The following is a 15,360-nucleotide window of genomic DNA, read 5'->3' on the forward strand; positions in this document are numbered from 1 at the left end:
ACCTGTGCAATGGTTACACAGTGAAAACAGGCAATTGGTAAAATTATTTAATTAAGGAAAGCAGGAATCTCAACTAGAATTTCCAGATTGACAGGAGGCTAATCATTGAGGCAGGGGGAGTGGGTAAAGGAGTAGAGGGGAATATGGACTGGAATAATACATGCCAAACAAGTCTAGAAACTTATCATTGATCATCTCTATTTAGATTTGCCCCATACTTTATTTACTATTTAGTGAATTCAAATGTTATTTCATATAGCCACTGTAAACTGTACGTAGTGTCGATGTTGAACTTTCCTTTCCATAGAATTCGTCTATACAAGTCTACGAGCCGTGGGAGCAAAATGGAAAAAGTTTACAGAGGCATAGCAGACGCCAAGGAAATATTTAGAATTTATGGCAAGGGGAGTTCCAATTCCAGGCGCATATACATGGTTTTGCAACACCCGAGAAATGGAGGTTAGTGTAAACTTTAATAATCAATCAAGGGTTTGTGTCATTGCAGTCAGCACCAAAAGATCGCATTGAGTGCATACACATCTATGTCATATGACCCATAAGTAAAGATAGTAAAAGCCAATTTTGGCAAAGCCACAAGATAACTGTGCTGCAAAGGCTGGTCTTTAGCAAATTTGCATGTTGACATGAATATAACTGTAGTGGAGTAAAATATATGGCTGCAGTACCCACAAATGCCTGTTAGAATTGCAATAACAGCGTTCTGGAAATAACAGCCTCCTTGAAGTGGAAATACATTTTCGCTGCAATTAAAAAGAAAATCACCAGTGGTCTTTGAAAGACAAAAGCAACAACATAACCCAATTAATCTGCTGAGAAATAAAAACTTTGATATTTAAATTCTAATTTTTCAGTATTTACCCTTTTAATGTTTATTACCACTGATTGGCCGACTGGCAATAAGGATCTTTGCCTCATAAAAATTTTCAATATTTGTTTGTCATAGATTTATCAGTAAAAAACTAGTAATTCTCGCATCTTTCCACTATTTTAATGGTAATTCAAATGGCTGATTTAAATTCTTTGTTTTATTTTTCATCTCAGGATCTAACCCTAACCCTCAGTCCATACCAACACCACGAGTTACCAATCCCAACCCTCCTTCTCTCTCTCTTCAAATGAATCCCACTTCCAACGCTGCCTCCCTCCATTCTTCCACAAACCAATCACAAGCCTTCCTTCCTTCTGCTCAGCCCGATCCCAACCTACCCTCTACAAACCAACCACAACCCTCCCTCCCCTCTGCTCAGCCCAGTTCCAACCCAGCCTCTACAAACCAACCACAACCCTCCCTTCCCTCTGCTCAGCCCAGTTCCAACCCAGCCTCTACAAACCAACAACAACCCTCCCTTCCCTCTGCTCAGCCCAGTTCCAACCCAGCCTCTACAAACCAACAACAACCCTCCCTTCCCTCTGCTCAGCCCAGTTCCAACCCACTCTCTACAAACCAACAACAACCCTCCCTTCCCTCTGCTCAGCCCAGTTCCAACCCACTCTCTACAAACCAACAACAACCCTCCCTTCCCTCTGCTCGGCCCAGTTCCAACCCACTCTCTACAAACCAACAACAACCCTCCCTTCCCTCTGTTCAGCCCAATTCCAACCCACCCCCCACAAACCAATCCCATCCCTCCCATCACCCTGAGCAGCCCAATTCAGACCCACCATCCACCAACCAATTCCAGCCCTCCATTTTCCTAGCTCAGCCTAATTCTAACCCACCCTCCACAAACCAATCCCAAACCTCCCTTCCCTCTGCTCAGCTCAATTCCAACCCTTCCTCGCTTTCTCAACAATCAACCACTCACCCAAATCTCAGCTCATCTCAAACAAGTGTGACAAACTCAGTCATCCAGCCAGGGACTTCCAGTGATGAAGCAAGGGTAGCAAGTGGTGTTGTTAATCAAGTGGACTTGACATTGCCTACAAGTGAATGTAAGTGTTTGATTGATTTGCACACTAGTTATAAACTTAGTTGTTTTTTATTCAATCTTCCATTTGCATCTTGACTGGAAGCAGGTGACCCCTCTGCCCGTATATGATTATGATGTGACACAATTCAAAACTGTGTTGTGTTGTTTTTTGAACAGATGGTGTTTCTGCTTTTGATGACATGGATACCAGTGACCTCGACAGGAGCTATTTAGCTAGTAACCCAGTAAATGTTGACTCAGGTAATACCATGGTGAATGATTAAAGAGCATCAAATGCTGGTTTTTTTATTTTTTCTCTATGACCCCCCCCCACCCCCCCCCCCCCCCAAAATCATGATCTTTGGCTATTGCACACCAAAAACCCAATCCTGATTGGAATATCTAATAGTTATCTCCGGGGTGGGTAAGGATATTTTCTGAAAAAAGCATGCACATTACACTAGAAATCAAGTTTAAAACTGCAGATAGTTTACATAGATGATTTCAAATTGTATCATGTAATACCATTTATAAGGCAAATTTACAGAGCACTATTAAAAGCCAGTGTTTTAAGTCTTAACACTGAGAAAGTGCCCTAAAAAAGTAAGCCAAGTCAGATTTACACATTAGGTATGATGTAAATCAACAATATTTATGTGAGACTGATCAAGAAATTAAATCAAAAAGGAGGAAATTTTTACACCATATATTTTTTTTACATTTATTATAGCATGTCATTTAACTGGCACAGAACAGTGGGAAACAGGTATGTTTCGATAAAATGGATTAAAAAACAGATACACTTAAAAAAGCCAAAGTGGGATTAGCTTGAACATAATTTTATTTACTCAATAATTTAATTGAAAAACAAGAGAGATGAACAATTGGGTCTCCTGTTGATGAAGAATAGGATAATCTACAGTATTATGGTAGAGTACAGTGTGATATAGACGGATAGACTGACTGACTCGTGCAGTTTTGTAGCATGAAGTAATGCACAATAAGTAATGTTCTTGAAAGTCATTCAATTTTGTGCCATTACATTTAAGCTGGGGTTGTAGAAGAGGATATGAGTTCCTTAGGAGTTCTGGATCTGAATACTCGAGGTATGTTGGAAATATTGTCAATAATTTAATAATATTTTCAATAATTTATGAGTTCCTTAGGAGTTCTGGATCTGAATAATCAAGGTATGTTGGAATTATTGTCAATAATTTAATGCAATTACATGCAGGGCTCTCCCTGGATGATGACATTAGATAAATTTCCACCATATACAAAACAATATTCATGCCAAAAGTAGCATTTGAACTTAAAATAGAAAGCTTAACCTTGCTTATACCCTATGTAGCTGTCTGATTCATATTTCAAACTACAGCATGAGTTGGGGAATGGAAACAAAACAAAAAAAAAACAACAACCCTTAGAAGATTTTGGCACAGGTCCTTAATGGTGACAGTTCAATTGAACACTGTTACTATTTGTAAATAATAATATTGCATAAAACAAATAACAAAAGTGCTAGAAATCTGGAATTGGAGTCTAAAATATACTTGTTATTTCAAGAAGGAAAATGGAAGAAGAGTTTGAAAAAAACCCAACCCTTAGAAGATTTTGACACAGATGTCTTTAAAGGATGACAGTTTGATTGAATACCACTACTATTTGTAGACCACAATATAATAATTTTGCAGTGCAATGGTGTGTGGACAGAGCATGGGATGTGCTTTACTGTGAACAAGTGCTGATGGAGGTAGCATCAGCCCATGAGGATATTCTCCTACCAATCTTTTTGAACTTGACAAATGAGGAGGTTTGTGTTCAATAGCGATGTTATGTTTGCCCGGATGGCTTGCAATTTTCAAGGAAACTGTTGTAAATAAATACAGTTAGCATGCCTAGGTGTCAATGTGTTGAGTTAATGAGAAGTAAAATATATTAGCAGTCACATTTGAAATAAAAATAGCCTGTAAACTTTTGTGAAGCCACATTTGTCATATGTCAATTTCACTTGCTGAGGAACAGACCCATTTGGAAAAGTATACTACAGTTACTGTCTGTCAACTTTAATTTCTCTAGGTGACATATAGTCCTAATGCATGCATTGCAACAATGCACTGTGTTGCATCATAACACCAAAAGAAATAACATTAAATCTAACTCTACTTTAATTTATAGATTTGTGTATCTAGATGTGTCACCAGGCCAGGTCTGACCAGAGAAGCATGGTTACAGTGATCCTACAAGAAGGTGACAACATACCTGATGTGATAAGGTGACTATCAATAGTTAATAAAAGGTTATTTTTATCTCTAAAAGCAGGCTGCACTCTGCAGAAACAGCTTCCGATTACACTAAGTCACAGTGACAAAATAAGTAGGTTAAAATCATAGTTCATAATAGTTAATTTTTCTTATTGAGAGACATATGCATGAACCGTGCCTTTAAACTTTTCTGTGTATATAACTTAAAAACACATGGAGACATCAAAAGTGACCATGCTTACCTGGTGCAATGTGTACCCACATGACAATTTATTTGTACATAGAAGGCTACTCCAACTGATTGGTTTCTGTGTTTTCAAACATAAATTACATTACAATTTGAAATACAAACATCACGCACAAACATCACTCACAAACATCACAAAGGGTATTCAAGATTTTTAATATCCACTGTATGATGCATGCATGCTACATTTCACATTAAGTAGTAATTAATTTTAATTAGTAATCAAATATGTTTATCTCTCTCTTAAATCATCAGGATTCTGAATATTCTACATGGAATCAATCATGGAAACTTATACTTTTGGATAACTAAAGAAAAATCCAGATCTGGGAGAGAAGGTATTGAATTACTATCCGTGTTTTGGATGTTTACTAAGATACGAGACAAAAAGGTCAAAGTTACAAAAGTTTTTTAAGTCTTAATGGCTAAACATCAAGATTGTAATGTAATTCTCACACTTTACTAATATTTAAAAATGGATACATCTGAAGTACTGATATTGTGTACTGTAAAGAGTGTGTGCATAGATATGTTTCTTCATTATTAAGGGATGTTGACATCTCCTGTTCCCTTCCAGGATGTACTTATAACAGGGTGTTTTACTTTCTGTAGTACTGAGCATATCAAAATATCCTGTTATCTTCTAGTCTATGTTGTGTTTCCTTATGCTATATTTAGTGCCCCATAACAACCGCTACGCACCAATAATAGATGCAATAATGCCCATAATTGTCAATGTTCTCAAACTCTTCTTACCATTTTGTTATTTTTTATGACAGTGAAAAGAAAATTTGGAAGTGCAGGGTCCGATTTACTCATAATGGCACCCACAACTTCTCAGCCTATCCTCATAGAGTGTTTTGTGGTGAGCATTTTAAGAATGTAAATAGCCTCAAAATACAATTTGTTGAAAAGGTTGGTAAATGTTAATGAAGGGAATTTTGTATTGATAATAGTAATAAGCTTTTCTTGGCAAACAACGTTCAGTTTGGAATGTTTGAAAAGGATCCCATGCCTGCAAGTCAGTCTGTATTCATTCAATTTTAATGTCATCACTATGTGTGGGCACAAGTCAAAACAAACAATAAACATTAGGAAGTTTGAGGAAAAACTCCCATTGCTTTAAAAGCGCTTCCCTTACCTTAAGTATTATATTAATTTAAAGATAATGTACTCTTTAATTTTAAGGTTGACTTGCAGTCATGTACAATATCCCAAGCCATCATCAGGCACCAGTATACTACCTACATACCAGTTTGACCTTGCATAAATCTTGCCAATTTTTGGTAAATTGTTTTAATGTGTCTTTTTGGCCCCTTTTTAAAAATTGAACATCATAGGTTAATATTGATCTGATTTGACTTAAAGATGGCTGGAAACAAAATTGTTTTATTTTGGATTCTTATAACAAGGAGACAACCTAAAATTAGCAACAAAGGAAGATGTGGTGGATGCAGTAAAAAGGGCAATGGTAAGAGGTCTTTAATATTCGATAAGATAAAGGAAGAAATCATTATTTCCAGCTTGTTACCCATTGACAACCTTATGATCTTACAGAAAATTTTCATAAACTCATATAGCTCAAGTCTGATGTGTTATTCATACATCAGATACTAAGCTGTGTCAAACAATGTCTTTTTCACAATTAACAAACATTAAAAAGACCTAGGTGTATGCAAATTAAGTGGTTAATATGTTTTGATTATCCAGACAGATGCAGCAAATCAAAGTGAATGCTGGTGAGATTCACCTTAAGTTATTCATTGTTTCCAAAAGGGAGAGGTTAGAGCAGGATCATTCACTTAAGAGGGAGCAGGAGAGTGCATTGCAAAAGGCAATAGAGGATGACAAGGTAAATAGCTTTTCCCAAATACTTATATTGCACAAATAATGCCAATATCAATTATGTCAATCATGGCATGATTACCTGTTGCAAATAAACTAAAATAAAGAACACATTAGGAGAAAGTCAGGCAATGAAATGAGGATTATTTTTAGAAGGCTTCCTTTAAGACTTCAGGAGCCAAAACAAGCACCAGCCATCAAAGTGTGGCCCAAGTTTCAGAGACATATCCCCAAACAGGAGAGGAAATGAGTGAAATGAAGTGATTCAACATAAATAATACTTGTTACCAAAAAAACTGCTATAATTACCACTTTCTCTTTTAAGACTTAGCAGCAGAAATTTCAAGATCTTTTTTCTACATTATCAATGAAATATTACTGAGGTTGTCATGTATTTATTCTGTAAGATTAAAGAATCAAGCAAGATAAGGAAAGCCCGACCAGCCCGAGTTACAGATGTCAGTCGGGAAGAAAAAAAAGAGAAAGTGAAAATCATCCTCCGCCACTCAAACGGCAAGGAAGAGTGCCAGTTCATCAAAGGTGCCTTCTTCCAGGTACATATAAACAATGATACAAATTATTAAACTGTAAATAGCACTTTGGTAAAATTATGTAGACATACAGTGATTGGCAGATAGCTTTTTATAAAAAGAAATCTAACCTTTTTTCCTGTTTAAATGATATAGGAAGTATATGACTGGGCAGGCTCCAACAATGCTCTCCCATTACACTTCTCTATCCAAAGAGGTAGGGAAGTGGTAAAACATGGAGACCTCTTGGAGAGACCAGAGGTGCTTCATATTCATGAGAGAGTAAGTAAATAATAATATTGCATAAAACAAATAACAACTACAGTACTAGAAATCTGGAGTTGGAGTCTAAAATATACTTGTGTTATTTCAAGAAGGCAAATGGAATGCGTTTGGTGAATTCAAATTTGTTCAAAATACCCTTTTAATCCTGATTTTTAGAGGTGGTGGAAAAAATATGGCAAATGATATGCTATCTCCTGGTATTTCTTAGCACACAAAATTAATCATTATGAGATACATAATACAAGTATGAATTTTGAGGGGATTTTTGCTTGCATATTCACCAATGTGCCTGCATGAGGTTTGAAAGTCACAGTTGTAAAGTGTTCAAACAGCTACCCTGGTAAATACTGTGGAATTTATGTATTAAACCTTATCTTTGATTCTGTTAACTTGTTTTTTTTTTTAAATCCAGGATGAGGCAGAGATTAAATCCCTTCTGGGATCAGAGGTTAGAAAAAAGTGAATACACATAGTAACAACTTATCTTTGAATGTATGATACAACACCACATATTAAGTAAAGTGTATGCTCGGACTGGTCAATTTGCTGCAAATTATCTGCCTATGAGTGTGTGACATGAAGCAAAATGGCACAAGTGATCAAAACAGAAAAAAAGAATGTGTATTATTGAAGAAGTAAACTGGAAAGCTCTTATCACCATAGCCAGTCTTTAGTATAAACCGTTTCTTTCTCCACACAGCCTAATTTTTCAGTTTGATTATTATTAAAAGACAAAATCATCTTTTTTGACTATTCATTTTGTATACCCAGGTTGAAAGTTTGGGTTATGACCTGAGTTTTATTCATAGAGTTAAGCATAAATTTTGAAATTGTTAATGGTAAGGAAATAAGAAATGTTAATTCTGGGTCACATGATGGCTTTCCTCATTTTGCCTGCAGGTGACATTCCAAGGAAATATTCCCGATTTGCAGTTGGAGGGTGACCCTTCATCCACAATACTAGGTGAGGAATACAAATATTATGTATTAAACTAGTAATTACCAAAAAAATGAAAAAAACAATGTAAAGAATAAAAATGAAGTACCTTCAAATGATACTGAACATGCATGAAAAGCAGACCCAGTCTTAGCAAAGGTAATGCAACCCAACAAGAAAATTACAGGTAATCTGCCTTGCTCAGTGATAATAAGCAGAAAATAAGGACAAACATTAGGGCTACATGATGTTCCTAAAAACAGAGATAACATCTTTCTTTAAAAAATTTCAGAAGAAATTGCCTTAATGCCAAAAATCAACACTGGTCATATGTTAAGTTATGTGTTGAGGGCTTATTAATTTCATATTTGTTACCTGATAAACAATGAAAGTCGCCACACAATTCTGTAATTTACTGGATAAATCATCATCACCTGTATTGCTTGAGCAATTATAGTAAAATATAGGTATATTAAATTGTGTATTTTTACATACTGAGACTAGTTCTCCTCCTGACAGATGAAGATTCGAACACAAGCAAAACAAATGAGGTAAGGGAAGTAGTGCACATTAAAATGTCACGTAAAATTATTGGTAGTATGCTACATTATGAAAACCCTACCATAACATATTGCATTGTATGTTCCATAGATCATTGACCAAAAAAAGTTGACTTAAACTTAAAAAACTCGCATGTCCCTTGGGACGAGGTTCTTTGTGGGCCGTGACACTTAGGCAGACTGACGGGTCCCTTGGGACAAGGTTCTTCGTGAGCCGCGACACTTGGGGCAGACTGAAAGGTCCCTTGGGACGAGGTTCTTCGTGAGCCGCGACACTTGGGGCAGACTGACAGGTCCCTTGGGACGAGGTTCTTCGTGAGCCGCGACACTTGGGGCAGACTGAAAGGTCCCTTGGGACGAGGTTCTTCGTGAGCCGCGACACTTGGGGCAGACTGACGGGTCCCTTGGGACGAGGTTCTTCGTGAGCCGCGACACTTGGGGCAGACTGAAAGGTCCCTTGGGACGAGGTTCTTCGTGAGCCGCGACACTTGGGGCAGACTGACGGGTCCCTTGGGACGAGGTTCTTCGTGAGCCGCGACACTTGGGGCAGACTGAAAGGTCCCTTGGGACGAGGTTCTTCGTGAGCCGCGACACTTGGGGCAGACTGACTGGTCCCTTGGGACGAGGTTCTCCGTGAGCCGCGACACTTGGGGCAGACTGAAAGTTCCCTTGGGACGAGGTTCTTCGTGAGCCGCGACACTTGGGGCAGACTTAGAGGTCCCTTGGGACGAGGTTCTTCGTGAGCCGCAACACTTGGGGCAGACTGACGGGTCCCTTGGGACAAGGTTCTTTGCGAGAAGCATTATTTTGTGCAGACTTACTTAATGATCTTCATGTGATCTAGTTCTCATTTTAACCAAAATAATTTAAGATATGTCAATATACATACAACTGAACAAAATGAACTGTCATGGCTTCCTCCTGCATAACACTAACATCAACACCTGACCAAATAATATTAACAACAGCAAGGTGGAACAACTGACAGTATCTATTATCACTATAGTTTTAAATAAGGGTCATGCTATAATGTAAACAACTTATCAACCTAAATAACTAAGTAAATAGAGATCATGTTAGTAACATCATTTTCCAAGTGTGTTTAGTAAAGGTATTGAATGCCCTATTTTAATTTGCCATTGAAATATGAGGTCATGTAATTAGATTAGTTCATGTACATTTCATTAGTGACTATTTCATTTTATAATACTATATCTACGTTATAATAGTCATGGTTATAAAGGAAAGTAAGAGATTGAGGCAGTGGCATCTTGGTTTTTGCCATTGTCCCTTGTTGTTAAAAGTAAGTTACACGTGACTCTTGTGGATGGCATACTTCCCTTTACTTTTTATCTTGTTTCAGGAACCACTACCAGGTACATCTGGAATTTTTTTTGCACAAGCAGGTGAGAAGCATATTATCTAATAAGTAAAATAACCAGTATTTTACCAACCAGTAAGGATACTGATTTTAATGTTGGTAAAAGTGGCCATCTCTGATGTTAGTTGATCCACTGGCATCCTACTGCATTTTAGAGGATAACATGGCATAAGGATGTCATTAGAGCTACAAAAGAATTTAATCAGAAGGTTGAACAAAATGATTAGACTCTATTAGAAGATATTGAAAGAACATGGAAATGTATATTCTTGACCTGGAGACCATGGATTATGGAAATTTCCTACTGACCCTTTTAACTAAGGCCCCTACTTAACCTGGCAATCTATGAAGCATTTCCCTCCAAACTGGGACAATATAATTATCAGAGAAATATATGATTGAGAGTCAACAGCAAGAAAAAGAAAATTACTGGTCAGCCTACAATGTCTAAAATTATAACTTTTTCCCCAGAAGAAGGACAAGAAATAGAGGAAAGTTGTGTAGACATCAACAAGGAGGAGAAGAAAGTAGAAGAGAAAAAGGAGCAAAAGAAAGAAGAGGAAGTGAGGGAGCACACAGAAGAAGAGAAAAAGAGGGAACATAAAGATGAAGAGGGGAACGAACATGTTAAACATGAAAGGAAAAGGAAAAAGAAGGACAGGAGAACAACCTCAAAAAGAAAAAAGCCAATGGTGGAAAATCACCCAGAATGTTAAAAGTTTAAAAAGACTTTAAAAGGACCCTTGTCAGCCACACCTTTGTTTCTGTTTACCTGTGGATGTTTTCATATTTTATTTCATGTAGAGCAGATCCAAATATAAAAATGCACAATCAAACTGCTTAGGGTAATTTAAAAGACTTCCAGAAACACAACTTGGGACAATGCAATAAAATTTCACTTTCCCATACATTTCACATATTTTCATGGTCATCAAAAATGGTAGAGGCTGGCTAGAGTCCTTCAAAATTTGTTCAATAGAGGCTGCTATAAAGCAACAAGTTAAAAATGTTCTTTGTTTTGATGATAAACAACAAGTGTAGAGCCCAAAACTTCAGTTCCTAATGGAAATATGGTTGGTGTTATAAGGAACTAAAAGTGTTCAGTTTAGAATTTAGTCAAAGTGGGTCATATGTATTGCATGACATTTTATATTGGGTCATTTGAAAAACAAATGGTCTGGGTCAAACTATGATCTTCAAACTTCCAAGAACTGACATCATTCAAACCATCACCAGTATGTCAGAGTCTTTATGCTTTTCAAGGTTTTAGTTGTTTATTGTGGTAAACAATTCATCATAAAGTGGAATCCTTATTTTAAAAAATTACAGACCAATCTTGAATATACGATGTCAAAAAACAGCAAAATATATTTTTCATTTCATGCTTTCTGACCCCAAGTAACTGATTCAACTTCAAATCATGTTTTCAGGTTCAACTGCCATTCTCTTTTGCTTGAAAAACACTAAGCTTTTGTCCTTGTTTCATAACAAAACATAAACACAAGAACAAAGACAACAAATGAAGCATCAAACGATCAGTAAATCAACATATGCAAAATGTCTAAGTAGGCTCATACTAAAATTGTACTCATACCCACGTAATCTGAAATGCTAGTCACCTTAATATTGTGCCCTCATCTAAGGATAGTAAGCACATTTTTTTTTTTGGTTTTCTTTAATTATTGCCAGCTGCTTTGGAAGTACTTAATATATATGAGGTAACTTGCTTTTTGTTTGTTTCTTTGTTTTTTAGTCTGTTTTTACATCAGTAAGAGTCCACAACCATTTCATTTAGTGTCAGAGTAGAATATTCCAAATAAATGAAACAAAAACATGAACTAGATCGAATACTGGAACTAGTTATGATTTGAATTTAATAGTTGATGTTGCACATGCAATATAGAAGACTTCTAAAAGAGTGCAAAAATTTAGGCTTCTATGAAACTATAAACCTTAACCACAACCATGTTTACTTTACTGAAAGGTGTGAAATTGGCTTCCTTGGGTGAGAGCACAGTGATTTAATATCTAGAGTAGGGACCCCTTGGCTTAATTCTTGCCTTGCACTGAAGAGTAGGCAAAGTTAAAATTACATTATACAGCAGGTTCAACTTAAACAACAAACATGGCAGATTTGATGTTAAGTTTATTATTTACTATGGTAAAATCAACTTGTATTTATTAAATTAATAGGTATTAAAATATTCAATTCAGTTACTAATATCAAAAATGTCTTGCTTTTTTTTTTTACTCATGATCGCAGATAAGGATTAAGGTTTTTTTTTTCAGTCAATAAAGTGCGCTAGGTCAGGCTATATGAAAATTAAGGTCAGCTCAACAAGCACTTGATTATTTTGTTAAAAGTGAACTGTTGCAGTTGTGTCATAGCTTTTACAGTTGATTAGTTTGGTGGATCTATTACAAAGTTAATATTTAACATTTTAGGAATCTTATTTGTTCTGAACTATCAAATTAATTCATAAGAATTAATTTCTTTTAACTTAATTGTCAAGTCCATGTTAATCTTACTAGTCAACATTTAATTTGGTTATATCAACGAAGTTGAAATTATAAATTAGCCACTGTACTGTAGAGAGTCAAAAAGCTGAAGTTTCAAGTATTGGCCCTTAACTCTGACAAAGGGTTAATGCTCAAAACGTCAGCTTTTTGAATCTTCAGGGTGGCCAGTTTACAATTTCATCTTAATTGATCTACCCCCACTGACACAGCACCACAGTTTCTTTAAAAACCTCCAACGTTCATTCATTTGTGAACATTTAGTCAATTTTGATTTAAAATAGATTCCTCTGCTATAAAAAATATCACAGTATGATTGTGTTTCACAAAATTAACTGAATAGAATGAGTGAAACACAAAATTGGATAACAAATTTAGCTTCAAAAAAATTATAGTATCCCACCACACTTTCACATGTTCCATGAAATGCTGCTGAGCTATTATGGTCTTGGAAAATGGACATAAGTATAGTTAACATTATTCTTCTTACCATTTGTTTGCAAGATGAGAAAATTTTGCTTTTGTTTTTTTCCATTCTCACTAATATGAATGTCAGCTGGTAGCTATGCATACGCGTGACTGTCTTGCATTCTGGTGCCGGAATGTTAGTTTTACTCATCCTCTACTCAGTCTTTTTTGTCCAAACCATTTTCACATTTCCTAAGAGTTATGTTCCTTTTTGGGCTAAAAATGACCAATTAAAATAGGAACGCGAAAATCTATCGAGCTTACGTAACCGAAAACTATGAAGCAGCAAGTAGGAACAAACACCCTCCGGTAAAACAATGTACCAGAAGAAACCAATGCTTACCTTAGGACCATTTCCTCCATCTCTTTAGCAGTGTAAAAATATTCTTTCTCCCTCTCGCGTTCTTTTTTTTAAATTTCAAAAAAGTCCTGAGTTCGCGACGACAAGTTTGCTAGAACATGACCACTCTCACTCGCCCCAGGCTCCCTCCCGTATTGAGCCTCGATTAGAAAATCGAGCCTCGATTGGAAAATCGAGGCACGATTGGAAAATCGAGGCTCGATTGAAAAATCGAGGCTCGATTGGAAAATCGAGGCTCGATTGCAAAATCGAGGCACGATTGCAAAATCGAGGCTCGATTGGATAATCGAGGCTCGTATGTCGAAGCTTGGCAAAACGAGGAATCGTGGTCGTTTTTGATCAGGTGCTTTTGGGCTCGTTTCCCGGAAACCGTGAATGATCCGAATCGCCTGAATCTCCCATGTTCGAATATCCTTGGTCAATTCAGTCAAGTGATTTATTGATGAAATCCAAACGAACAGAACCTTTTTTGTTATGCCTTAAAAGCACGAGTCCGGCACGTGAATAAGAAAACCGAAACCAATCAACTTCATTGTTGGGGGGGCCCAGTGGAGTAATATACCAAAAGACTATTTCCGCTATCACACATCACTTTTGTGTAAAGTAAAGGTTTTGAGCCTTCCCGAACCTCTCAACAAGTGGCGTTAGTTAGGGGTTTAAGTCTATTCGCACAGCTCTTTATTCCTTACATTTCGATTACGCAAAAGAAGAAAACACCGCTGGCAGTGGTTTGGAAAAGGAAGAAGGTGGGAGGTGGAAAAATCAACCAGCCATCGCTCAATAAAATGAATAAGAAAGCTGATACCAATCAACTTCATTGTCGGAAGGGAGGGGGGCCCCAGTGGGATGTTATACTAAAACACTATTTCCGCTATCACATCACTATTGTATATAGTAAAGGTTATGAGCGATAAAAATACTCGAAGCTTTTCCAAACCACTCTAGAAGTTGCATTAGATAGGGGTTTAAGTGTGTTCACGGAGTGCGCAACAAAAAGAAACCGCAGGGGTTTGGAAAAAGAAGACAGTTGGGACATGGGCGTCCAAAGTAGTAAAGCTCACGTCTAGAGAAGAAATGTATTATTATTTCATGGAAACGTCACCCGTTGTGTGACCCGGCGTTAATTTATTCGAGGAACCGTTGAGAATTTGAATGCGTTATAAGGAATGGGGAACGAAATATGGTCGATTTACAACACTAAGTATTCCGAAATACGAACATGTTAAACATAAGAATGACAAAACTTAGTCACTCCTAGTATGTCCGACGTGGTTTTTGGTGATTTCGGCAGTTTTTGCCTTGCTTTGTAAAGTCGTTTTAAAACAGGTAGAACAGTGATAGCATAGCCATCGTCTTCCCACCCCTTGAGTAGTACTCAAAGTGCTGATAAAATACTAGGCTAAGGACCAGTCAATGAGACAGGCGTTACAAAAAAAAAAAAGAAAATTAAAAAATTAATCACACACTCGCGATTCAGGAGCTAGCCTGCTATCACAACAAATTTCAAGGAGTTTGAGTTTGGTGATTATGATTTATTAGGTAGAATAATTTTCTGAAAGTAGTTTCTGAGGCATTTGTATATTCCCCGATCCTTCAAATTCTCGAGCCTCCCGATAACTTTACCGAAAGTGGTCTCTTTATCCCAAGACGAACTGCACTGAATTCTTAATCCGATTTTTTCGCAGCCTTTGATGACTTTGATTGATTTAACTTGCTCTTATGTTTATTAGATGTTTAAGAAATCGGAATTCCACTGTACTCTTTATCGCCTTGTTCCTGGCCTCAAAAACTAAATTAACCTAAATTACGTAGTTACTATATTGCGAGGCTTAAACAGGCAAAAAATTACCAATCACATTATCTAGACCTCGCCATTGCCTCCACATCCTATCATCAAGGTACGACTGAAGGTCATCACGTGCTATGCCACGCCGTGCCTTAATTGGAGCCTTCAAATTGGCCCACGCGGATTCTGCTTCTTGGGTGTCACCCCTGCCAGAGAAAACCTAATTTTGAAAACAATTGTTTAAGTTG

At 36.9% G+C, this 15,360-nt stretch overlaps 2 protein-coding genes and 1 long non-coding RNA gene across 5 annotated transcripts; 2 read left to right on the top strand and 1 right to left on the bottom strand.

Moving 5' to 3' along the window:
• Window positions 1–32: 32 nt before the first annotated feature.
• Window positions 33–13,691, bottom strand: LOC148723334 (uncharacterized). Its single transcript, XR_015991688.1, has 3 exons — window positions 13,309–13,691; window positions 1,827–1,941; window positions 33–761 (listed from the first exon to the last, which is right to left on the bottom strand). It is a non-coding gene; the product is annotated as an uncharacterized LOC148723334 (long non-coding RNA).
• Window positions 977–6,294, top strand: LOC148723335 (uncharacterized). Its single transcript, XM_088733168.1, has 9 exons — window positions 977–1,953; window positions 2,109–2,192; window positions 2,662–2,697; window positions 2,981–3,037; window positions 3,626–3,744; window positions 4,110–4,206; window positions 4,698–4,780; window positions 5,222–5,913; window positions 6,219–6,294. Exons 1-6 carry the CDS (start codon window positions 1,137–1,139, stop codon window positions 4,167–4,169), a joined length of 1,173 nt encoding a protein of 390 aa, XP_088589294.1. The 5' UTR covers window positions 977–1,136; the 3' UTR covers window positions 4,170–4,206; window positions 4,698–4,780; window positions 5,222–5,913; window positions 6,219–6,294.
• Window positions 6,142–12,210, top strand: LOC148723336 (uncharacterized). 3 transcript variants are annotated; one of them, XM_088733171.1, is made up of 8 exons: window positions 6,142–6,294; window positions 6,695–6,841; window positions 6,974–7,099; window positions 7,515–7,550; window positions 8,003–8,066; window positions 8,544–8,590; window positions 9,963–10,005; window positions 10,452–12,210. In XM_088733171.1, exons 1-8 carry the CDS (start codon window positions 6,157–6,159, stop codon window positions 10,694–10,696), a joined length of 846 nt encoding a protein of 281 aa, XP_088589297.1. In that variant the 5' UTR covers window positions 6,142–6,156; the 3' UTR covers window positions 10,697–12,210. The 3 variants fall into 3 exon arrangements, with proteins under 3 accessions (XP_088589297.1, XP_088589299.1, XP_088589300.1); XM_088733173.1 differs by having other exon boundaries at window positions 10,455–12,210; XM_088733174.1 differs by having other exon boundaries at window positions 8,559–8,590.
• Window positions 13,692–15,360: the final 1,669 nt, after the last annotated feature.

The sequence above is a fragment of the Stylophora pistillata genome, chromosome 9 (genome assembly GCF_964205215.1).
Source record: "Stylophora pistillata chromosome 9, jaStyPist1.2, whole genome shotgun sequence".
Lineage (NCBI taxonomy): Eukaryota > Metazoa > Cnidaria > Anthozoa > Scleractinia > Pocilloporidae > Stylophora > Stylophora pistillata.